General features: G+C 36.5%; 1 protein-coding gene and 1 long non-coding RNA gene across 5 annotated transcripts in view; one reads left to right on the top strand and one right to left on the bottom strand.

Moving 5' to 3' along the window:
- LOC136834257 (uncharacterized) overlaps nt 1-24,908 on the bottom strand; it is a 135,807-nt gene that overhangs the window by 106,892 nt on the left and 4,007 nt on the right. The window lies entirely within an intron of this gene.
- LOC136834078 (gamma-glutamyl hydrolase-like) lies at nt 1,010-23,237 on the top strand. 4 transcript variants are annotated; one of them, XM_067096336.1, is made up of 8 exons: nt 1,010-1,138; nt 1,545-1,671; nt 2,101-2,151; nt 2,788-2,866; nt 3,270-3,420; nt 3,575-3,681; nt 4,720-4,957; nt 22,888-23,237. In XM_067096336.1, exons 1-8 carry the CDS (start codon nt 1,045-1,047, stop codon nt 23,010-23,012), a joined length of 972 nt encoding a protein of 323 aa, XP_066952437.1. In that variant the 5' UTR covers nt 1,010-1,044; the 3' UTR covers nt 23,013-23,237. The 4 variants fall into 4 exon arrangements, with proteins under 4 accessions (XP_066952437.1, XP_066952438.1, XP_066952439.1 ...); XM_067096337.1 differs by lacking the exon at nt 22,888-23,237 and adding an exon at nt 5,230-5,862; XM_067096335.1 differs by lacking the exons at nt 1,010-1,138; nt 1,545-1,671; nt 2,101-2,151; ... (2 more) ...; nt 3,575-3,681; nt 4,720-4,957 and adding exons at nt 10,290-10,787; nt 14,144-14,270; nt 16,554-16,604; ... (2 more) ...; nt 19,708-19,814; nt 20,900-21,137 and having other exon boundaries at nt 22,888-23,189.

Here is a 24,908-nt window from a genome sequence, read left to right as displayed (position 1 = left end):
GGACTTCTAGATGTATTATACATCCCAATTCTACCTCTTATTAAATGGTATATATACACCTGCTCAAACCTAAAACTTTTGTTATTGCAAAGTCTAACGCATCCAGTCATTGGATATTAGTAAACATCGTTGCAGCTGAATTTTCAGTTAATATTTCCATGGTAAATATGACTAAAAAATCACCTGTATAAATGCTACTGGATTGGAATATAAAATTTAGGCCAGAGGCCAATTGCTGGGAGTTTGAGGTCATTCATGCTGAAAATAATGTCGAAACATTGTTAGAAGGTGAAGAGTAAGATGGAAGAAAGAGAATATGAACGGAGGTAGAGTAAAAGGAATGAAAACGGTTCCAGCTAGGGGCCGAAGGGAAGCTGCGAAGAATCTTAAGTAATGCCTACAGCGCACCGCATGAGGTGCACTGACGGCACTACACCCTGCTGGGGTAAGAATGTTATTGGGCAAAAAGTGGTGCTTCATAAATCACAAATGTATTATCGACAGTAATACGAATACATTACAAATAACAGCAGTCCATATCATTAAAATTAAAAAAATACTGATGAAAATAAATGTATATACCGGATATAATTACAGAATGATTACATGGTGTTACAGGAAGGACGAGATAATTCAAGGATTAGTATTGTGTATATCTATGCTATTCAATCACATTTTACAGGTAATGTATATGAAAGCGTTCTGAAAATATATTATTTGTAATGTCAAAAGGTGCAGTTTTATTCCCAATGCCTATAACTTACATGGCCAAGGCCATATTAAGTTCTTATCTGTGCCTTTACCCAGTTGTTTATTTTCAAAAGCGTTGTGTAATGCCTACAATATTTCTCATTAGGTTAAGAAATCCTTGACACTAAGATAGTTCACAAACTGTATCTCCCTTGGTAACACCTCGAGTACTTTTTCTCACAGATTCGTTCTCACTTTTACAATCCACCACGGTCCTTAAAAGCCTCGTCCTTTTCCATCAACGAACATCGTCTGACTACCTCATTCAGGCTCCCGTCGGAGGAAGCACCGGTCATGGGTTCGCCAGCTCCCCTTCTCCTGCTACTCTCCCTCGCCCTAGTGGCGAATGTAGCGCCCAGTATAGCTTACAACTTGAGACCGACCATAGGTAAGAGACCGACCCATAGGTAAGACGGACCTTGTTTCAGTTAGAAAGGAACAATGGAAATCCTTCAGAACCAAGCCACGGTTCGAATTCTGGCCGGTGCAGTGGCACTTAATTATAATTTCTCCTTGGGAGAGAGATATTCCCAAGGTATTATGAGTTCTATACAAAACGATATATGTAGCTTAATATTTCTGAATGAAAAAAAAAAGTCACCCTGGTATAAGTCAGAACTATATATATATATATATATATATATATATGTATATGGAGAGTTTCCACTTTAGTATGTTTAGGTCACTAGATGTATTCTTCAAGTCTACTTCAATTGTAATCTACAATTTGTTTTTCACACTAAAATTTATAATGTCATTTGTGTTTTTCCTCACTGAAATTCATAATTTCATAGGCATCATGACGCAGGAGCCTCCGGATGATATATTAGACCTTCTGGAAGATAAGAATTACACTTCCTACATAGCTGCTTCTTACGTGAAGTACATAGAAGGCTCGGGCGCGAGAGCGGTTCCAATTTTGTAAGTTAATGAGCTCGAATTCAATGGTTATTGTGGAAGACTTCGTAAAATTAATTTTCTTTTTCCCTTAACACTAAATGGACACGTGCTGCAGCGTTAAAGTCTTTTGTAAATTAAAGTTTTGTAATGATCTACACAATATGTTTGTAAATACGGCAGCATGAGGGAGTTTTGAAGATCTGAAATTAACACCAGATGTCTTCAAAGGTGTGTTATGCACCCCTTTAACTTAGAGGAATCTTAATTTTATTAAAAAAAAATATGTATACACACCTATAAGTGGACCGCGTATTTAAATCAAGTTCCATACATGTCAGGAAATAACCTATACATCTATGAGTTTGTTCTTGTGCAAGGTCCTCTTCACGAAAATTCGAGAACAAAATACTTTCACATATTTAATGCTGTCGTAAATTCCGCTCTTTCCAGCATCAATCAAGATGACAGTTACTACGAGAACATAGCGTCCTCGGTGAATGGGTAAGGAACATAAAAAAAAATCACTGTTTTTGATTACTGAATGGAGTGTAAATATCAGGCTATTTCAGTACTACAGTATATAAAATTTTAGCATAGCTTTCCTGGGCAAAAATACATTAAAAATTTCTAATATATAGAATCTCAGTGACAATTTGTAATTCACAGATGAATACTGACCGCATATCAGTCCTTGCTATAAACAAATTAAAAGGTTAAGAAAGTCATGTTATGCGAGGGGTTAGAATAGCCTTACATAATATGCATGCATATACACAAACCGACATAAACACACATACTGAGAATGTCAAAAAATGCGATATAAAATATTAAATACGGGATTTCTTTAAATGACCTGGCGTGTACATATCAACATACGTCCTTCTGAAGTCAAACAGGTTCATTAAAATTATGTAACACAACCATGAGCCTGCGTTATTTTAATTTCATTCTACGACAGGAATTTTTTTTCCAAGTTTGGCACAAAGATACTGTCAGAAAACGTGGCCGCTTATCACAGCCTGCTGCTGCTGCCTTTGCAAAGTTGGTTTTAGAAAACGGGTTTTCGGGGAACCTTTTATACGTCTAGGTGAATATTTCTTGAATTCTTATTTATCTCGGGCTATCTTATATCAACAGAATACTGTTTCCTGGAGGAGTTGTGTCAATAACGAACAGCAGTGCATATGGGGCCGCTGCGGAGAAATTATATGAGCACGTAAGTTGACAGAAATGATACTCAATCAAAAAAATTATTTTTACTGTTACATTATTAGTCTTAAGACTTAAATTCCCAAAACCAATCGTGCGCGGTATTTTTTGTCTATACAAAAGGCAATATAAATATGTTACCTAACATTCTTAAAATTGAAAATTTATTAAGATAAAATCAATTTTTAGCGTTCCTTGCTTACAGCCGTGTAAGAAGTCTAGTTTCACGTACCTTACACAATTAAATAAACACCTCTCTGCACTGTGGACCTACATACTTGCCTAAAACAATAGTTACCACTGGAAATATCACAACTTCCAAGGCATCTTTACAGTTATTAGATGAATTTTCTCTTAATTTTGGGACCAGCACCTAAAAATTTCATTGTAACCTATTCACTGTTTGACAGGTTATCAAAGCAAACATGGAGGGCACATACTTGCCTCTCTGGGGAACATGCCTGGGCTTCGAAATAATAACATACCTGGGAGCTGATTACCAAAACTGGCTGCAAAGATGCCACGCTAGAAACAAGGTTGACCAACTCACACTGCAACCAGGTAAAAATTTTTCCACGAATATTGTTACACTAGCATTAAACTATTATTAGCATTTAAAGGCAACACTTCCTATGTACTGTAAGTGTTAACAAATTGGTTTTCAATATGCATCTTATCAGCATTCTCAGTTTAACCACATTCTAACCTTTCACAGGATTTATGGAATCTCGAATTTTCCAACAAATGCCCGGCTACGTCATCGACTACGTGAGTCTCCTCAAAACTACGGTGAATTTCCACGATTGGTGCATAACGCCAGCGGTGAGTAGTGACATCTGGTTAAGAATTAAACCCTTTTCCTGTCATCTGATGCCACTGAAACTGATTGGTAATTTTGACTTCCTGCCTGATATTCAAATCATGTTGGTGAATCTAAAGTCTTTCATTCTATTTATATATATATATATATATATATATATATATATATATATATATATATATATATTTAAACCTTTTTCATGTCATCTGATGCAACTGAAACTGATTGGTAATTTTGATTTCCTGCTTGATATTCAAATCGTTTTGGTGAATCCAAAGATTCTTTCATTCTATTTTATATATATATATATATATATATATATATATATATATATATATAATGTTACAGGCTAGTAACAAACACGGCAAAACAGTGACTCACCTACATTGTTTCGCCGTGTTCAATACTGGCTCCTGGGGGATCAAATGTCCCAAATGCATTGAAATTTCAGGCAGTTCGTGAAATGCCTGGTTTCATTATCTGCCTGTAACATATAATATATATATATATATATATATATATATATATATATATATATATATATATATATATATATATATATATAGATATTTATATATTATATATAAAGTCCACTGCTACACTGGCTGCAACTCACCAAAGACTTCTTTTAATTACCAGGCACCTAATTCATTGCTCAAATCAACAAAGACACAATAATTGATCGTTTCATGAAACGGACCTAAACTGCTATCCTTCAAATAGTATCGATTTCGGACCACTTTAGTAGGATAAAGCTGGTGGCTAATGGAACATCATATATATATATATATATATATATATATATATATATATATATATATATATATATATATATATATATATATATATATATATACGTGTGTATATATATATATATGATATAGATATATAAGTATATATATTTATAAATATTATATATATATATATATATATATATATATATATATATATATATATATATATATATATATATATATAAACGAGTGTAAGTGCGTTATTTTGCCAAAGATAATCAACAACTCTCTGCTTTCCCTCATCAGAACTTCACAGCATCGGGGCTTTCAAAGGGCTTCAAGGTCCTGGCCACCAGCTACGACCACGACGACCTCGAGTACGTGGCCCTTTTCGAACATAACCACCTACCAATCTTCGGGTCGCAGTTTCACCCCGAGAAGAACCCTTACGAATGGGCGTCTGACGAAGCGCACTCTGCTATCCCTCACGATCCCTTCTCCGTGGGAGTCGCCCACTACTTCTCCAATTTCTTCGTCAATCAAGGTAGGGCGCGACTGTGCACGGTTCTCCTTTCTGAGACGTTATAGATACTGGTTCATCAGAAGTGTAGGTAAAACAGTGGAATTAAACGTGACTGCTGCATCTGTTGCATTTAGTGTGTATAAAGTGTTTTCAGTATTTTTTCTCTACTGCATTCCACCACTAACTACCCGATATATATATATATATATATATATATATATATATATATATATATATATGCGTGTATAAAATGTGTGCGCATGCGTGCATCTGCAATATATCTTTACTTCCAGCTCGTTATAACGAACAAGGCTTCGCGACGATGGAAGAAGAGCAGGCGGCTTTGATCTTCAACTACGACACCATTTTCACCGGAGCACTGGGCGCTGGTTACACCGAATGTTATTTGTTCCGTTAAAAAGTTCGAGGTGTTCCGGAAACGTGGGCCTACAAATAACTGCGAGTAAACAAAGTCCTGTGGTAGTACTAATGTTAACCATGCAAGATGCTAATATATAACTGTGGATGCAATTATCCACTGCTGATACTTTCACTTAAGTACTTGAATAGCTATAGTACTAATCTTAACCATCCAGCCAATAGTCTTGTAATTGTGGATGAAGGTATTGTTATGGCAGTAATCTAAACAACCAAGTTTAAATCTCGTTATTCGTAAATACTGCATAAGCACTTATCCAAGCCACCCTAGTGCTGATATTGATTTTTTTCAGTATTTTGTTTTAGTACTAATATGAATCATCTTTGGAGCAGATCTGTATTATTCAGGTATATACAATAACTGCTGTAATTAAACACTCCACGTACTTGTATGTTTTTTATTTGTGTGTGTGCATGTGCTATGGCACATGTACATGCAAAAAACACCAACGCGGTAATTCCCAATTACAAAAACCAGACCTAACTGGTGACTTAGGTATTTCAACAAAGGTTCTGTAGATTGTCATAATTATTATTAAACATAGTTATAATAACCTTAATCTCTTTTATTTACCTTTTTCAGTCGTCTCTTTTTGCGGTTTAGCTGCATTTAGGAAGTACTTTCCTATGACAAGCCTATTCCTAAACTTCGACAAAGAAAATGGGTCTCATGTCAAGCTACAGTGGCAATGAGTAATTAAAGACACGCCACACTACTCTGTCAGGATAAGTTGTTGTTTTAGTTTTAGCTGGCCTTATGCCAGAACGGACTCTTGCTCTTGGGCAGCCCGTAAGCAATTAAGCTGCAATCATCAGTCACTGAAACACACAATCCGGAGCTTTTTAATAAAACGATAACGTTACGACGGTGCTACTTTGGCTTGTTATCTACGCGTCACTTACTCCGGGGTGCTAGTACTAAACACCGTACGGTAAATGCAGTGACGCACGAAGATTTCGTTTATTAATACAATTTGTCGACCACACAATATAGAAATGGGTGTATATAATACTTTGATCTCCAAGGGGCTAGTACAAAACGGTGTCACAAGGAGCTTCCCCCATGTTTAGTACTGGCACCTTGGAGTAGGTGAGCGCAGACAACAAGCCACGGTAGCACCCGTTACAATTCCGCCAGGAACGTGTATATAGTCAAGACGATTCAAAGCCTGGATTAAAGGGGGTGAGGGTTTGAAAGTCAAACACCTGTGCTGGAAAATATGAAAAAAAGCGTGTGTAAAAAGCACACACTTTTAGAAGTCATCAGGTCACTATGAGGCCCAAACGGGTCACTACGTGCTGATGCTACCGTAACCTAACGCAACCTAAACGCAGGATCCACTAAGTCTTAGTGGTCCTGCCTATACGTAAGCACCCTTCCCTAATCATGACTTCGCCCCAGATCTGGAACACTCTCCTGGTGAAATCACCTAAGTGTATTTTTACGTCAGTTAAGTGACACATTTACTTTCAAATTCCTGCCATCTAACCACAGAAGAGAACAGCAGCGAAAAAAAACTAAATACTACATGTTTGCCATCTTGCCGCCAAAATCAGCATCCATGTTTGGGCGGGAAGAATCTCCTGAACAAATTTCCCTAACCAGCAATAATTCAATTCAGATCGGTAACAGAGATATGATTAACTAGTGCGTTTATAGTTATTGTGAAGAATACTCTTGGCACAAATTCCTTTAATTACTTTGTTGCAAAAGAAGTAATCCGTTTTAGCATAGCCTAGTCCTATACCTACGTGACAAAACAGACTGAAAGTAAGTGAGGTGGGGCCATAAACTGGAAGCCATTTTCAGTTAAATTATCTTTTATTCTTAATATTAGTGAACTATATCGATCATTTCCAATAGTTTGGAAACTAGTAAAAGAATACTTCTTCGCCGACCTGTGCCTAAGTTGATGATATTCAAAAACAGACTACCTACAGTACTGTATGGTAATTACTGATAACCAGAGGGCATATTGTATTTTAAGTTTATGAGCCATTGACAGCAGTCCAAATTTAAAGATATCATATTAAAGGATTCTGCTCAAAGCTGGCGGCTATTACAAGAGACTGGAGTCTGTCTCGAAATCTGATTCTTAATTTTAATGCACTGCCCTATGCCATTTTGAGTTCCAACTGACCATTTCCAAAACTTGTCACTATATTATCGCCGAGCCAGAGAGCCACAGCTGTAAGTATAGCTTAGTTTTACCAGACCACTGAGCTGATTAACAGCTCTCCTAGGGCTGCCACAGCTGTAAACTGGTAATGTCTCCTATCGAAAATTACTCCAAAATTTCTTTAACAACGAGAGATACCAGCCATACAGTATGTTAGACCGTACCTTAAAGTGCAAAGGCTGTCGATTAGATCGCTGACGAGTGACATGTCAGCTCATCGAAAGCCATAGGCAGACTGCCACGAGTTTCGTGATTCTGCCGAAAGGGGGCAGCGCTTTACCGAGAATGGCGCTCATTTCAAAAAATGAGATATCTGGGCAAAATTTCCACTGCAATTTACATTTCGGACAAGTGTTGATATGCTTTCTTTATCTAAAATGAAAAACAATGTAATCCTCGACTACCTTACATAAAACTGAACTAAAAACAATAATGTTGAGACGAAAAGGTTTAAAAGAAAATGTGAATAGGACTAACAGGGGGTATCACATGAACCCGTAAGTTGGCCGTTACCAGTTTTGTATTTGTAACTTCTAGAATCATAGACGAATTTAAAGAGAATAACTACGATAAGATATGAAATTCATGCAAGTAAGACGTGAGTCGGAGATGCATAAATAAGATAACGCTGGAGTCGTAACGAGGTGAGGATCTTAACGATACACTTTTATAACGGAGTCCGAATCCCACATTACACTTTGCTAGAGCAATAATAATAATAATAATAATAATAATAATAATAATAATAATAATAATAATAATAATAATAAATGAATGTGATTTCCATAATTTTTTCAAATCAGGAAAGTATACACAACTCCAAATGGTGAAAATAAACCATTCTTACTCTTTAATCTATGTAAATGCAGTATGTATGTGTTCTATGTGTTTATTAAACTCTTTTTTTTTATATTTTATCGGTCCTATCATTTATTACAAAACTAGAAGGGACAAGAGACGATATTTTTTCAATCTTTTTTTTATAATCGGTTCCTTATTTTCCCATTAGTCTCCCTGATGTATAATGATTTTGTCAAAGAATAAATTTTCCTATCACTGGCCTCGTTATTCGCTAGGGGAAAAAAATGGCATGTAATAGCTGGTAGCAATAACAGTTACTAATAGCCACTAATCATAATCATTACCGGTTTATTTCAAGATACCGTTGTACCCAGTAGAAAAAACTAATGCCCATATATATATATATATATATATATATATATATATATATATATATATATATGTAATATTTGTGTGTGTGTGTGTGTGTGTGTGTGTGTGGGTGTGTGTGTGTAGACTCAGATAACGCAAAAAGAGAGAGAGAGCGTTAACGAATACTGATGGTGACACGTCGAGACCCTCACAAGTGCTCCAGTGTAAGTGCGTAATTATAGCTTTTATCGTTCTTATCGTGGTAAGTCGAAAACACCATGCAGTAACCTCGATAAGTTCAATAAATCTTAAAAGCCTCGTTTCTCCTTTTTCATATTTTATTCTGAAATCCATTTTTAAATATTTTTTTCTCGTGTCTTTTTAATGTCAACGTTCCTTTCTATCACTTTTATAATCGGACTTTGTAGGCGTTGCGGGCTTCTCCAGGAAAACTAGACCGTGCGGGCATAGGTCTAGCTTTGTCATCGCCGACAGTGCTTAGGTCTAGGAATATTTGCATCGTCTTTTTTACATTCACGTCACAACAGCATCCGAAATATACTTGGGGCCTACACCAGAGTAAATTCTGTTTTGATTTTTATATAATTAATACAGTTCTGAAAGTAAAACCTGCTTTTTTTTATGGTACCTAAATATGAGGTCGTATCAGATTGGTCAAAACGGTAGCCAGTGAAAGCCATAATACCGTGTACTTAAAACGATAAAAGCTAGGGTGATGGTTTTATTATTATACACATGGTTTTATAGCCAGCTGAAAACGGCGTAACATTGCCAACGTAAAATACATTTTGTCTTCGGGATACTGCGTAGGGCCGGGTATTCGCGATCAGGTTTCCCTGTCAGTCCATCGAAACTGACGTTAAAACTTACGTGTGGACGAGTTTGTGGGCGGAGACTGTCCACTCGCCAGAAAGGATGAACTTATGGAATTACCTAAAGTTCATCCAACCGACTGACAGGTGACCGCACGTGTGGACAGGTAAGCAACGATTTTGTGACAGTTCTCCGATGGATTTCTTCTGGGAAGGATCTCAGCCGCTCGGACCAGAATATGAATAAACTTTGTATATGCCTAATTTTTTTCATTGTTAGACCCCGTGGCGCTATTTGTAGACCGTTGTGAGTCCAAATCATATAATAAAAATTATATATATTTCCATGTGATACAGAAATTTGGTATAGGCCTAGCCCATTGTCCTGTCTTTTTATGAAAGGTGTTATTAGTGCGAGAAGGCTTCACGGTCCATTTCATGAATTATGGACCAACCCCATGGTCTAACTTAACCTTATTCATTAATATTATATGAGAATAGACATCTCTCTTTAAAAGGCAATATTTACACCATACTCTGTTACTCCTTTTTGCTTCTTTCCTATTTTTAAGTGAATTGCCGCAGCAGCTATAATAGTCTTTGTAGCTCCACCTCCTTATCAGTCAGCGGAGTTTCCATCGCTGCCATGAAGTGTTGCCATGAAGGGTAGGCGAGCACTGAGGGTGATGACCTCGAGTTGACTGTCCGATTGACAGTTCTACTCTTTACGTGTGGGACGCTCATCCGTCGAACAGTCAGGGTGAACTGACATGTAAACCTGATCGTGAATAACCGGCCTAAGACACTAATTCAAAAGTGTAATTTTCATTCTGATAGTTGTTCATGACACCACCACTGCCAGTACATTCACTGATATTCGGAAATTACGTTGAACATTCGTGCAAAAAGGGCATTCCCGACGAATATTCCATTGGGATTCCCTGACTTTATCTGTTTCCTTCGCCTTCATTGTATTCAGAGGGTGGGAGGGTGTAGGCTTAGGCCCCAAGGCCCATCTCCCAAACCCAGCAATGCCCCAACCCCACCACAACCCCACCCCACAAATTCCTTTTGCCACAAGCATTTCGTCTTATCTTCTGCTGCTCGGACTGCTCCGAGTCCATTCCTTCCGGCATCAGTCGCTAAGAGACACCGTCATGGGATCGTCAACCGTTTTTCACCTGGTCTTTCTCGCCTTGGCGGCTAATGCACTGCCAGCTGTCGACTACAACTTGCGACCTATCATCGGTAAGAACTTGATTCAGCGTAAGCTTAACTTTTCCTCATAATTCAGTCTAAGACCATATTCTACCTCCGTCATTTCTCTGGGAAACACGACGTCGATGACCATCGACGCTGCGTCGCCAGTTCCTCCTACAGATAGGCTACAGTATGTCCAGAAATCGTTGATAAAGCAAGGAATAAAGGGGGGAAATGTTTTAACTATAGGTTAGTAGCAGAGGTATTTTCAGGGTATAATATTTCAATAAAACACTATGGAACAGTGGAATATAAATGTTTCACAGCTGCGAAACTCTGCAGAAAAGGTAAAAAGTTGGGTTGTCCTTCAGAGTATTCTGTTCAGTTTGTACATACACAAAGTACCTGGGCAACCTAATGTGTAGAGATATAACCAAGGCATTTGACAAAATATGGATACAAGGACTTATGTACAAAATATTACATCTCAACCTTCCCGGCATTTTTGAGAAAATACTATGCAACTTCATTAAAGATCGAACAGCAGCAATTAAATCACAACATACGTAGGAAATCCATTCCCGTTTTTAAGTGGAGTCTCACAAAGATCTCTACTAAGTCCAACATTATTCATTTTATATACATCAGATGTGACTTCACCACCGGAGTACTGTACTGATGACTGCTTTGCAGATGATATAACTCAAATAGTTGTAGACACAGAAAAACGCACAAAAGAAGGGACCCAACCTTGAAAAGACAAGTAGCACAAAAAACAATGGACCAAATTGAAGGAATATATCAATTTGAAAAGAAGTTAAAGATAAAAACAAATAAATCTGAATTCCAATTAGTATCAGTATCTCCATACAAACCAGCACAAGTAATGTTAGGTCAACAAGTGAATTTTACTAAAAGCACAAGACTACTAGGAATGCAGTTCGGACAAAGAGGAATATCAAGACATGTAAGAGAAAGACTAAGAATAGCAGGAACACAAAATACAAAGCTAAAAAGGTTTAGGAATATGAACACAAATATTAAAATCCATTTCTATAAAAGTCTAATAAGACCAATAATGGAATATCCACCAATACCCACGTGTTTAGCATCGACTTCCAACATAAGGGCACTACAAAAATTCCAAAACAAGATACTAAGGTCCGCAGTGAGAAACAATCAAGAAGATGGTGATCTGAATATAGAGCAAATACACAAAAAATACAAAGTAGAACCAGTTAATCAGAGAATATAGCGGCTGGAAACCAAAATATGGAGTAAACTAGTCCAATACAATGGAGAATTAACGGAGGTTTAAACGGCAGCAGAAGAGAGGAACTAGGCTACCCAAACAACACGGACCACAGATGGTGGAGAAGAGTATCTTGGTATATTCATCGTGACGAACCTCAACCATTACGCTACTAGGAAATGTCTTGTGAAAAACATGAATTATAGAATTTACTGTGTAAATATGTTGCAAAATCATTATTATAGCAGTTAATATTAAGGTTAAAATAAGAAAAATTGCAACTTTATCCGAATAGAATTATACTATTAAGAAATAAAACGTAAAATATATAACCTGTACAATTCACTATGTAAACATAGTGCAAAATCATTTTTGTGATACGTTAATACTAAGGCCATGGTAAGAAAAATTGTACCTTTATCTGGCCAGACCACACTTTACATTTTACTCTTACTAATACTTGGCTTTCTAAACTATTCCCTACCATGGTTAGCGAGCTAACTGCCCTCATTCTTCTTAAACCCATCTTACCTATCTGCTAGAGAAAAATTGCTTCCCCCTCCCTCTCTCTCAGATTGCATTTTCTGTTGAAACTAGCAAATCATCAGATCATACACAAACAATGATAAATAAGTTTATAATGTATATGACGTGTACGTTTATGAAAGTGTATGTACGATACAAGGGTGTGAATGTGCAGTATTGATGGTTGTAGTCTTATGCTCTGAAAAGTTCCTCGTTGGACGAGTCGGTAGAGTTCTCGGCTAGCACTCTGCTAGGCCCGAGTTCGAGTCTCCGACCGGCCAGTGAAGAATTAGAGGAATTTATTTCTGGTGATAGAAATTCATTTCTCGGTATAATGTCGTTCGGATTCCACAATAAGCTGTAGGTCCCGTTGCTAGGTAACCAATTGGTTCTTAGCCACGTAAAATAACTCTAATCCTTCGGGCCAGCCCTAGGAGAGCTGTTAATCAGCTCAGTGGTCTGGTTAAACTAATGTATACTTAACTTATGCTCTGAAATACACATATACATATAACCTATATGTGTGTGTGTGTGTTTGGGGAAGGGGTTGATACCCCTTTGTCCTTCCTAACCTTGAACTGCGACCTAACTTACTTGACTAACTACCAGATACATAATTCACTGCATAGGTCAAAAGAAGAACAATGAGGTTTCACAGACTTTGCCGGGGGGAGTGTGAGTATGTTTGTTTGTGATGTAAAAGAATGGCGTCACTTGTTGAGAAAGGTTGGCGGAACAACAAAATAATCTATTGGAAGCTTAAGCTGGCCTTGCGCCAGCACGAGTCCTTGATTAAATTATTGTAAGGTATCAAGAGGAATGAGAGGCCTAGTTTGGACATCGGGGCTCGGGCCCACCAACCAAGACGGGAGAAGGGTTGAACAAGTGGTATTTTTCTCACGCGTTTTCCAATGTTCCTACACTTGGATCTATGTCTTATTTCACTAAGCTGGACCGGCGAGAACAATCAATAATTCTTATTTATATTCATTTGTTTATTACTTTTTTATATTCATCATATTCTAAACACTTATGATAAGCATGGGAAAGTGCAATTTTATTTCTTGTTACGAAGATAAGCATAAAATACTCACTCTCCAGTTACCTTTGAGAAAAGGAGTGATATTCTCTGCATAAGCCAGGTTACCTCAACTTTCTGTAATAAAATTTAGGCCTGATACAAATAATTATACTGTCACAGCTATATAAATGCTGATAAAATCAATATACCTGGTCTAACACGTTTAATTCTTCTCTCTCTCTCTCTCTCTGCTGTAATGGACTGCAGGCCTAGTGTTAATAATAGTACTGTATCAGTCACAAATATATCAATACTGACAGAATCAATATACTTTTAATAATTATCTCTCTCTCTCTCTCTCTCTCTCTCTCTCTCTCTCTCTCTCTCTCTCTCTCTCTCTCTCTCTCTCTCTCTCTGCTGTAATGTACTGTAGGGCTAATATTGATTAGTATCATATTAATCACAGATATATCAATGCTGATAAATTCAATATACTTGGTCTAACACTTTTAATTCTCTCTCTCTCTCCACAGAGGTTACATGGAATTTTTATGCACCAAGTGACATCAAATTCTTCTGAATTACTGAAACTGTATTCTCCCATAGGAGTCCTGGCGCAGAAGGCACCGGAAAGTCTCCTGGGCCACCTGAAGGATAAGAACTACACATCCTACATCGCTGCATCCTACGTGAAGTTCATAGAAGGATCGGGAGGCAGAGTGGTTCCAATTTTGTAAGTTTCCTGTGTCCGAAATTTATTCAATGTAGAACTGACGAAGCGCTGTAGCTTACGTAAACGCTTTGGGATTTGTAATTTAGCAGCATTTATCAAGGAAAGCTGCCAGTTTCAGCAACTTTTAACATTTTTATGCTCCATTAATTATTGGGAATGACACAGATGTTCTCCCTTGAAATTATTTTTGTTGCGTATACCGATTCTTATCAAAAGAAGAATCCAGCATCAACTGGAAAAAAAAAAGTGCACGAAAAACTTTTCACCACTGGATGGTACATTTGATGGTAAAATGGTACATTTATCAATGTACCACTTCACTATTAAATGTACCATTTAATAGTGAAAAGTGCTTTATAGACTTCATCATCAGTTAATTTTGAATACAGTACTTCTTTTGATAAGAATCGGGGTCAAAGCAAAAACGCTTTCGAGTGAAAACACTTGTGTCATTCCCAATAATTATCGGAGAGTAAAAGTGTTAAAAGTTTTAGCTCGTGGCTGAAATTCTGTAGAGAAATATCCAGGTGTGAAGAGGTTTAAAATTAACAGATAAAGAGATATGATTATATAAAAGTTATGATTGTAGGTCTACTTTCCCTTCTGTAAACACTGTTATCATTTAAGTAAACTTATGACTGTTATTTATCACAGTCTTAGGATTATTACAATTTTACCATTCTTCACGGATTAACGAATACTTGGCACTAAAAAGAGTGTTTTCATGTCAAACCAAACTAACTTTCCGCGCATGCGCATTCACAACACACACTTGTTTTAGTACGAACTCATATACACTTACATTGCTAGGTTTTCTGCTCTAGAATGGGGATGACAATTTGTCAGATATACTCTCTCTCCCTCTCTCTCTCACAAACACAGATCCTTATAGTCATCTATATATATATTTGTCTCGTCTGTTTAGGAGTCTGGAACATTTTGATATTCTAGGACATTTGATATTCTAGAACATTTTGATATTCTAGTACGTTCTGATACTCTAGAACATTTACATATTACAGAAAGTTCTGATATTCTAGAAAATTTTCACATTTTAGGGCCTTTTCATATTATAGAAGATTTTGATATTCTAGAATATTTCGATATTCAAGAAAGTTTTCTTATTCTAGAACATTTCCATATTCGAGAACGTTTTGGTATCTTAGAAAATTTAGATATTATAGAAAATTTTCATATTCTAAAACCTTTTCATATTCTAGAATGTTTTGATACTGTAGAACATTTTGATATTCTAGCACATTTCATATTCTAGAACGTTTTTGTATTCTAGAACAATTTCATATTCAAGAACATTTTTATTTTCTAGAACATTTTCATACTCTAGAACACTTATATTCTAGAACACTTTCATATTCAAGAACATTTTTATTTTCTAGGACATTTTCATACTCTAGAACACTTATATTCTAGAACACTTTCATATTCAAGAACATTTTTATTTTTTAGAACATTTTCATACTCTAGAACATTGTCATACTTTAGTAGGCCTACCTGCTTTCAAAACAACTTTTTTCACGTCTTGTAAAGACTAAACAATAACATTGCCTCTTTCTAGACAGCTTTTCCTTTTGCAAGTAAAAGGAATCTTTCCTCGCATTTCTGCAATTTTTATTTCAGACATTACTCTCAAGTGCTCTTTCATTTCCTGCGAGGTTAAACCCGACTCGTTTTCCCCTTTCCCTTTCTCTCTCTCTTGTTCATTGGGCTAGGACTTGATGGAGACGTGTAAGGTGGCCTGCCCCATCGGCCTCTATGTAAAAACTACTAGCTTGTTGAGTCACGGCATTCATGGTGGTCATAGTAGCTATGGTAATCGGGATTTGGTAATCTAGAAGAAGGGTAATTCTTTATATCTGCTGGTAGTCTTAAGCTCCGTAGGGTGGGGGTGCCATCAGTGCACCTCACGCAGTGCACTGTAGGTATTACTTAAGGTTCTCTGCAGCGTTCCCTCGGTCCATAGCTGTAACCCTTTTCATTCCTTTTACTGAACCTCCGTTCATAGTCTCATTCTTCCATCTTACTTCCCACCCTCTCCTAACAATTGTTTCATAGTGCAACTGCGATGTTTTCCTCCTGTTGCAACTTTTCAAACCTCTTACTCTCAATTTCCCTTTCCATTCCATTACAGTCTCAAGGCTATGAGTGTAAACAGACAGTCATGCATTTATATAAACTAAACCATATTTTTTACACACATTCAGCTGCTTTCATGCTATTTACGAAAAAAGGAAATATCTTAACAAGTTCATTCATTCTTTCCAGCACCAATCAGGATGACAGTTACTACGAAAACATAGCGTCCTCTGTGAATGGGTAAGGAAAATAAAAAAATTTCTTTTTGAAATTTTTCATTAATTATGTTGAGGTTTTTGCTTTTTCGTTTCATTGCTACAGAGTATTTTTCCTTTATAAGGAACTCTAGTGAAAAATACTTTATAAAAATTTGTATTCATGAAAATCTCTGGTGCAGTGATTCTCAAACGCTGTGCCACGGCGCACCGGTGTGCCACGAGATTATTGTAAGTGTGCCGGCACACCGGAGAATACGAAAAATGGGTACAGATTTCGGTTTCATGTGAATGAACAGTAAGACTTTCTATTCTAAACAGTATGGTGATGCTGACAATTATCTAAAATTAAAATAGTTGTACGTAGAAAACTCTGCCGTTTAAGTCCATCTTTGCGGCGTCCCTTAGGCCCCTAGCTGAAACCCCTTTCATTCCTTTTACGATACCTTCATATTCTCTTTCTTCCATCTTACTTTTCACCCTCTCCTAACAATAGTTTCATAGTGAAACCGCGAGGCCTTCCTCCTGTTGCACTTTTAAACCTTTTTACCCTTAATTTCCCTTCCAGCACTGACCGACCTCATAGGTCTCAGGGCTTGGCCTTTGGCCTAAATTTTATATTCCATTCTACATCAGCTGCTTTAAGAAAACGATTATAACAGGGTGAGATAGATAGATAGACAGACCTCATAGGTCTCAGAGCTTGGCCTTTGGCCTAAATTTTATATTCCATTCTACATCAGCTGCTTTAAGAAAACGATTATAACAGGGTGAGATAGATAGATAGAAAGATAAATATAGTTAGATAGAGAAACAAACTTCAGTTGCTTTATACTACAATTCTTTCGTAGTGTCAGGATATCTTTCACCAACAGAATACTATTCCCCGGAGGAGGCGTCTATTTCAGCAACATCACTGGCTACGGGGCTGCTGGGCAGAAGCTGTATGAACTCGTAAGTTGTTACAGCAATTGTCTTAGTTGTTTCCTTTTTATAAAAATTATAATTATTATTGTTATTGAAAATGGAAATATTATTATTATTACTATTGGAGAAACAAATACACAGTTATGTATGGGTACATATACTGAAAAGGGGAATAGCCTAAAAGATTCTCGAAAGATCTCTGTAGAGATTTATTTCTAAATATATGTACCCCTACACAACTGTGGATTTGTTTCTCCATTTCAAGACTCATTCGATTATTGATATTATTATTATTATTATTATTATTATTATTATTATTATTATTAGTATTATTTGTGTAATAAAAATCCATAATAATATAGTAAACTATATTACTAAGTAAAATAACTTACAATATAATTGTAGATTTTATTAAACAAATTGTTTTTCACGAGATTGTGATTTCCTTAGCAATTATTATTATTATCATTATCATTCATAACGTAGAATTCCGATAACTGAAATGTGCAGTTTCATTTGCGTATATAAAATGCATACGTGTTTATACAACACTTCCTCATAAAGAGCATAAATACAAAACTTATCTATCGCTAGTACGATGGCTATTGTTACTAAAAGTGTGTATAGACATGTTACTTTTATAAGTGATCGTCTCTCTTTATTTTTTTTCGGAATATACCAACTATATTCTTTGTCGAACGCAAATATATACACTTGATATCTCTGCCATTTCCAAATTACCCATATACATTCCTTACTTCAGTAACGGCAAATTGCATTGTTTTTTATAAAAACCAATTACAGACTATTTTATAATTGTCAAAACCTTTGACTGCCTACAAACTGAAATTACCTCATAATTTTAATCAGGGAATTATTCAATCCATTGCATTCTGACTTCAACCCCTACTTGAGTAGTGACGTCAGTGTACCTCAAGCGGTGCACTGTAGGCATTACTCGAGATTCTTTACAGCGTCCCTTCGGCCTCTAGCTGCAGCCCCTTTCATTACCTTTTCTGTACCTCCGTTCAAATTCTCTTTCTTCCATTTTACCCTCTACCTTCTCCTAGCAATTGGTTCATAGTGCAACTGCGAGGTTTTCCTGCGGTTACACCTTCAAGACCTTTCTACTCTCAATTTCCATTTCAGCGCTGAATGACCTCACAGGTCCCAGCGCTCGGCATTTGGCCTAAATTCTGTATCCTATTTTATTCAATAAGAGACTCTGTTTCATACTGCAAAAGCCTTTGACTGCAGTCATACTGAAATTACCTCTTTATTGTAATCACACAATCATTTCATCCATTGCATCCTAACTTAGTCTGATTTGACTCCCTTTTCCCAAATCCTCCACCTTTTCCGAAAAGGTCGTCAAGGCAAATATGGAGGGCACGTACATGCCCCTCTGGGGAACGTGTCTGGGCTTCTTAATGATACCATACCTGGCCACCGGTTACCAAACGTGGTGGACGAACTGCAATGCTTGGAACAAGGCGGATCCCCTCACACTGCAAGAAGGTAACATTCGCGTCTTAATTGATAGCGATGAATTAATACGAGCGTTTTGACATTTATTTCAGAGAGTAACGAATCAATACGAGTGTCCTGACGTTGAGTTCGGTGTGTAAACATTTCAGTTTACGAGTGCAAGTCATCCAGTAGGATTCGGTATTAAGGTGGCTATATAACAGACCCATCCAGTAAGAGACCCATCCAGAGACTAAGATTAGTAATTAAAATGGCTACATAACAGACCCATCCAGAAACTAAGATTAGTAATTAAAATGGCTATATAACAAGCCCACCTGGAAGCTAAGATTAATCATTAAAATGGCTATATAACAGGAACACCAGAAAAAACTCTAGAATGATTTAGGTTTCAGAGAATTTTCGGAGCACGTATTTGTTTCATTTGGTAAATGATAACAGTACAATAATAGAAACTAATAGTTCCGGATACACATTATTCATTATTTTCTTCTTTTTTTGTATTTCTGTTATCATTTCCTTTCTCAAAGGCCCAGAATTATCACGGTGCTTGTATACAACAATTTTTCATAGGATTATGATCACAAAAAACTCATCTTGTTAAGCAAAATACTTCATAAGAAATTAGTCTCAAACTAGATCAGACCATAACGAATCAAAGTTATTGTTATTACAGAGTTTGTGCCCTTCTTCCTCTCACAACATATTTACAGGGTACATGGACTCCCGAATATTCGAGCAGATGCCCGGTTACGTCACCGACTACGCGAGGCTCCTTAACACTACGGTGAACTTCCATTCTTGGTGTATGACTCCTGAGGTGAGTAGTCTTATTTCCCGGAAGGTGAACTAAATCGAATACAGAAATTAGGCCAAAAGCCAGGCACTGGGACCAATGAGGTCATTCAGCACTGAAACGGAAATTGACAGTAAGTTTGAAAGGTGTAACAGGAGGAAAACCTCGCAGTTGCACTACGAATCAACTGTGTGGAGAGGGTGGGAAGTATGATGGAAGAAAGAGAATATGAATGGAGGTACAGTAAAAGGAACGAAAGGAGTTGCAGCTAGTGGCCGGAGGCACGCGGCAAAGAATCTTAAGTAATGCCTAGTGCACTGCATGAGGTGCACTGTCGGCACTAACCCCCTACGGGGTATTTCACCATAAGAATCTCTCTCTCTCTCTGACCTTGTGGTTCATGCGGTGTTACTCTGTTCAAAATAGAGAGAGATTATTATTATTATTATTATTATTATTATTATTATTATTATTATTATTATTAAAAGAGTTTTACCAGACCGCTGAGCTGATCACCAGCTCTCACAAGGCTGCCCATGGATTTGTTTTTACTTATATATATTTTTTATTTACATCTTGTCAATTAAATTACAATTTTTCAAAAACTTTATAACTGGGTTCATTGCAAACGAAGTTTCCAACAAAATTTCACTGATCGATTCATTTCCCAAACTGGATGTTGAGAGAGAGAGAGAGATAATTGCACGCTAATGGTCAAAATTTTAAATGAGTTTGTATTTTCTGATCATGTGTACGAAAGTGTTTACACGCCGATAAACAAATGAACGTCATTATTCTAGATGTTTTTCGGGTTATTATCATTATTATTATTCAGAAGATGAAACCTATCCATATGGAACAAGCCCACCAAAGGGGCCACTGACTTGAAACTCAAGCTTGCAAAGAATATGGTGTTCATTAGGGAGAAGTAATTCAAGCTTGCAAAGAATATGGTATTCATTAGGAAGAAGAGGAGGTAAAGGGAAATACAGAAAGAAGAGATCTCACTTATTAAGATGAAAAAAAAATTAATTAATCAAATTAAATTAATAAATTGATAAACGATGGTCATTACGAAAAACGCTCATATACTCCCTCCCCCTCATCAGAACTTCACAGCATCGGGACTTTCAAAGGACTTCAAGGTCCTGGCCACCAGCTACGACTTCGACGACCTCGAGTACGTGGCCCTTTTCGAACACAACGACCTGCCCATCTTCGGGTCGCAGTTTCACCCCGAGAAGAACCTTTACGAATGGGTGTCTGACGAAGAGCACTCCGCTATCCCTCACGACTCCCCCTCCGTCGGAGTCTCGCAGTATTTTTCCAGTTTCTTCATCAATCAAGGTACTGAGCTGTTAGAATTAAAAAGTTTAGGCTGTCAGGCGCTTTTGTAAGTTTACAAAGCCATATAGACTAAAACAAGTAAAAACTGCGCCGAAGTTTTTTCGGCGCAATCGAGTTTTCTGTACAGTGTACAATGCTGTATGAGCCGCGGCCCATGAAGCTCTCAGCCACGACCAGACGGTGGCCTGTCCTATATCGTTGCCAGACGCACGATTATGGCTAACTTTAACCTTACATAAAATAAAAACTACGAAGGCTAGAGGGCTGCAATGTGGTGCGTTTGATAATTGGAGGGTGGATGATTAACGTACCAATTTGCAGCCCTAGCTTCGGTAGCTTTTAAAGCTCTGAGGCCGGACAGAAAAAGTGGACGGACGGATAAAAAGGGTGGAAAGTCTGAAAGAAAGCTACAAACGTCTTCACAATAGTTTTCTTTTACAGAAAACTAAAATAAGAAAATATATTACTCTGGGTGAAAGTCTGACTGACTGACTTTCTATATATATATATATATATATATATATATATATATATATATATATATATATATATATATATATATATATATATATATATATATATATATATATATATATATATATAATCTACTGGTCACTTTTTACTAGATACGTATGTAACTGAAACAGACACAATGCCCTCTTAACTTCTCAAATTCTTCGCGCGTTTTGGATAAGCTTGTCACTACAAAGCCTTTGGATCCAAGTAAAAGAAATAGCAAGCAATTGTGATATCCGGTAAGCTTACGAAGCCAAATAGGCTAATAAATATCCAAGGTATTTTCAACTAAACCAACATAACTATGCCTCACGTTAAACTTATATGATGTCCATTGTTGAAAGGTTGGAGAGCAACTTTTTTTTTATGTGGCTGTCCAACTTCTTAAATTTCACCAGACTCTTGACTTAGATTTTTTACCTTCTATTTCAGAATAGAGACTCAGTAGTCTAATAATAATAATAATAATAATAATAATAATAATAATAATAATAATAATAATAATAATAATAATAATAATAATAATAATAGGATCAAATCAATCAATCATGCTGCACTTAAATAACTACTTTTCTGCCTGACTACTTTTCCTGGATCAATGGCGTTGTGAGAATAATAATAATGATAGAAAGTAGTAGCAGTAGGATTAAACAAATTAATCATGCTGCACTTCAGTAACTACTTTTTGTCTGACTACTTTTCAAGCCTCACTCTTCTTTGAGAATAATAATAATAATAATAATAATAATAATAATAATAATAATAATAATAATAATAATAATACTTTTTCTGTCTGACTACTTTTCAAGCCTCACTGTTCTTTTGAGAATAATAATAATAATAATAATAATAATAATAATAATAATAATAATAATAATAATAATAATAATAATAATAATAATAATTCCTAAAAATCTCATAATAGCGTGAATCACTAAAATGGTGAAGAAATCCACAGTGGTGCAAATGTAAATATATATTAGAAATATATATACAAACGAGAGCTTTCGAGAATCGAGTAGGTTCTCGAAAGCTGTTTATATATGTATTCCTAACATATAGCCTATTTACATTTACACCACTGTGGATTTCTTCACCAACAATAATAATAATAATAATAATAATAATAATAATAATAATAATGTTGCAGTAGTACGTACCAGTAGGAATATTAAACATATATCAATCATGCCGCACTTAAATAATTACTTTTTCTTTCCCGCTATTTTTCCAGCTCGCTACAACAAGCAAGGCTTCGCTACAGACGAGGAGGAGCAAGCGGCTCTACTCTACAACTACGGCGTCACCTTCACCGGCGCTCAGGGTTGGCCCTTCACGGAGGCTTATTTCTTCCGCTAAAAAGCTCATCGGCATTTGCTTGTAACCGCCAACCGGGCCCCCGCCCTCCTCCTCCGTTCCTCAAGGGTGGGGGTATTGTTTTCGGGTTGGCAAACACCTACACTAAAGTTTGACTGCGCAGTTCAATGTAAGCAGTGTTAATGTATTGACTAAATGTTATATATATATATATATATATATATATATATATATATATATATATATATATATATATATATATATATATATATATATATTATTTATTTATTTATTTATTTATTTATTTTATTTATTTATTTACAGATAAGCCCTGCGGTACAAAATGCATTTATTGCCAGTTTATTGGCCTTTTTGAACAACAGTATACGTACTGTACATATATGTGTGTATATATATATACTGTGTATATATATATACATATATATATATATATATTATATATATACATATAATATATATATATATATAATATTCCATACATATATAAACATATCTACCTTTATAGATTATATATTTATATGTATATATATATACATGTATATATTATACGGTATAAAATATGGATTTTGTCCCGCAGGGCTTATCTGTAAAATTTTCTATTGACTTATCACGCGCAATTTCAAAACACTTTTGGGCAGTTTTATATAACTGGTATTCCTGGTATTGTGAAATTACTTAAAAAAATAAAAGAGTTATGAGTGAATAAAACAAAATGCGATAATGAGTTTCACCACAGCATCCCTGGTACTGGTTTTGCAATTTTAAATAACTAAGACAGGTGATGCTCTTAGGAGAATTCTCTATCGGCCACTAGTTTTAGGTTGTTTTAAAAAGATTATGGTCGATTTTTGCCACGGGGCTAAAACTAACTTGAAAATTAATTGCAAAAAAAAAATTGCAATTATTCACGTTTGCAATAACAGTAATGACTTCTGACTTCGGTAACTGAACCGATATGACTGAGATAAAGCATTGGTAATTTCCGAATTACCTTCTTTGGCCTTATTTGCAACTCCCTTTATTCTCTGTTTGATTTAGTTACCAAGAAGACAATAATGATGTCATGTTCTTCAAGAAATCAGTATTCGGAGCATTACGGAACACTGCAGACATTCTTATCTGTCGTACTATTGTCACTTATCCACGCCTAACTTTTTTTTTTTTTTTTTTTGCCTATTCACAAATATTAAGCCACAAACTTGGTTTATTCAGTTCCCTATACCTCGGGAATAACTCACCTGAGGAACTATAACTGATACGTGCTTCGTCCCTATACCTCGGGAATAACTCACACCCAAGGGAAATCCAACTGATACGTGCTTCGTCCCTATACCTCGAATAACTCACACCCAGGGGAACTATAACTGATACGTTAACTTCGTCCCTATACCTCGGGAATAACTCACACCCAAGGGGAACTATAACTGATACCTCGGAATGCTTCGTCCCTATACCTCGGGAATAACTCACACCCAAGGGAACTATAACTGATAAGTGCTTCGTCCCTATACCTCGGGAATAACTCACACCCGAGGGGAACTATAACTGATACGTGCTTCGTCCCTATACCTCGGGAATAACTCACACCCAAGGGAAACTATAACTGATACGTGCTTCGTCCCTATACCTCGGGAATAACTCACACCCAAGGGGAACTATAACTGATACGTGCTTCGTCCCTATACCTCGGGAATAACTCACCCGAGGGAAACTATAACTGATACGTGCTTCGTCCCTATACCTCGGGAATAACTCACACCCAAGGGGAACTATAACTGATACGTGCTTCGTCCCTATACCTCGGGAATAACTCACACCCGAGGGGAACTATAACTGATACGTGCTTCGTCCCTATACCTCGGGAATAACTCACACCTAAGGAACTATAACTGATACGTGCTTCGTCCCTATACCTCG

Source organism: Macrobrachium rosenbergii, chromosome 53 (genome assembly GCF_040412425.1).
Source record: "Macrobrachium rosenbergii isolate ZJJX-2024 chromosome 53, ASM4041242v1, whole genome shotgun sequence".
Taxonomy (NCBI): Eukaryota; Metazoa; Arthropoda; class Malacostraca; order Decapoda; family Palaemonidae; genus Macrobrachium; species Macrobrachium rosenbergii.
The sequence above is the reverse complement of the archived record's forward strand: the minus strand, read 5'-3'. Positions and strand labels throughout refer to the sequence as shown.

Coding starts and splice junctions, on each gene's coding strand:
- LOC136834078 (XM_067096335.1), top strand. CDS start 10,571: ATGCCCCAACCCCACCACAACCCCACCCCACAAATTCCTTTTGCCACA. Junction 19,025..19,707: donor TCCCCTCACACTGCAAGAAG/GTAACATTCGCG, acceptor ACATATTTACAG/GGTACATGGACTCCCGAATA. Junction 19,815..20,899: donor CTTGGTGTATGACTCCTGAG/GTGAGTAGTCTT, acceptor CCCCCTCATCAG/AACTTCACAGCATCGGGACT.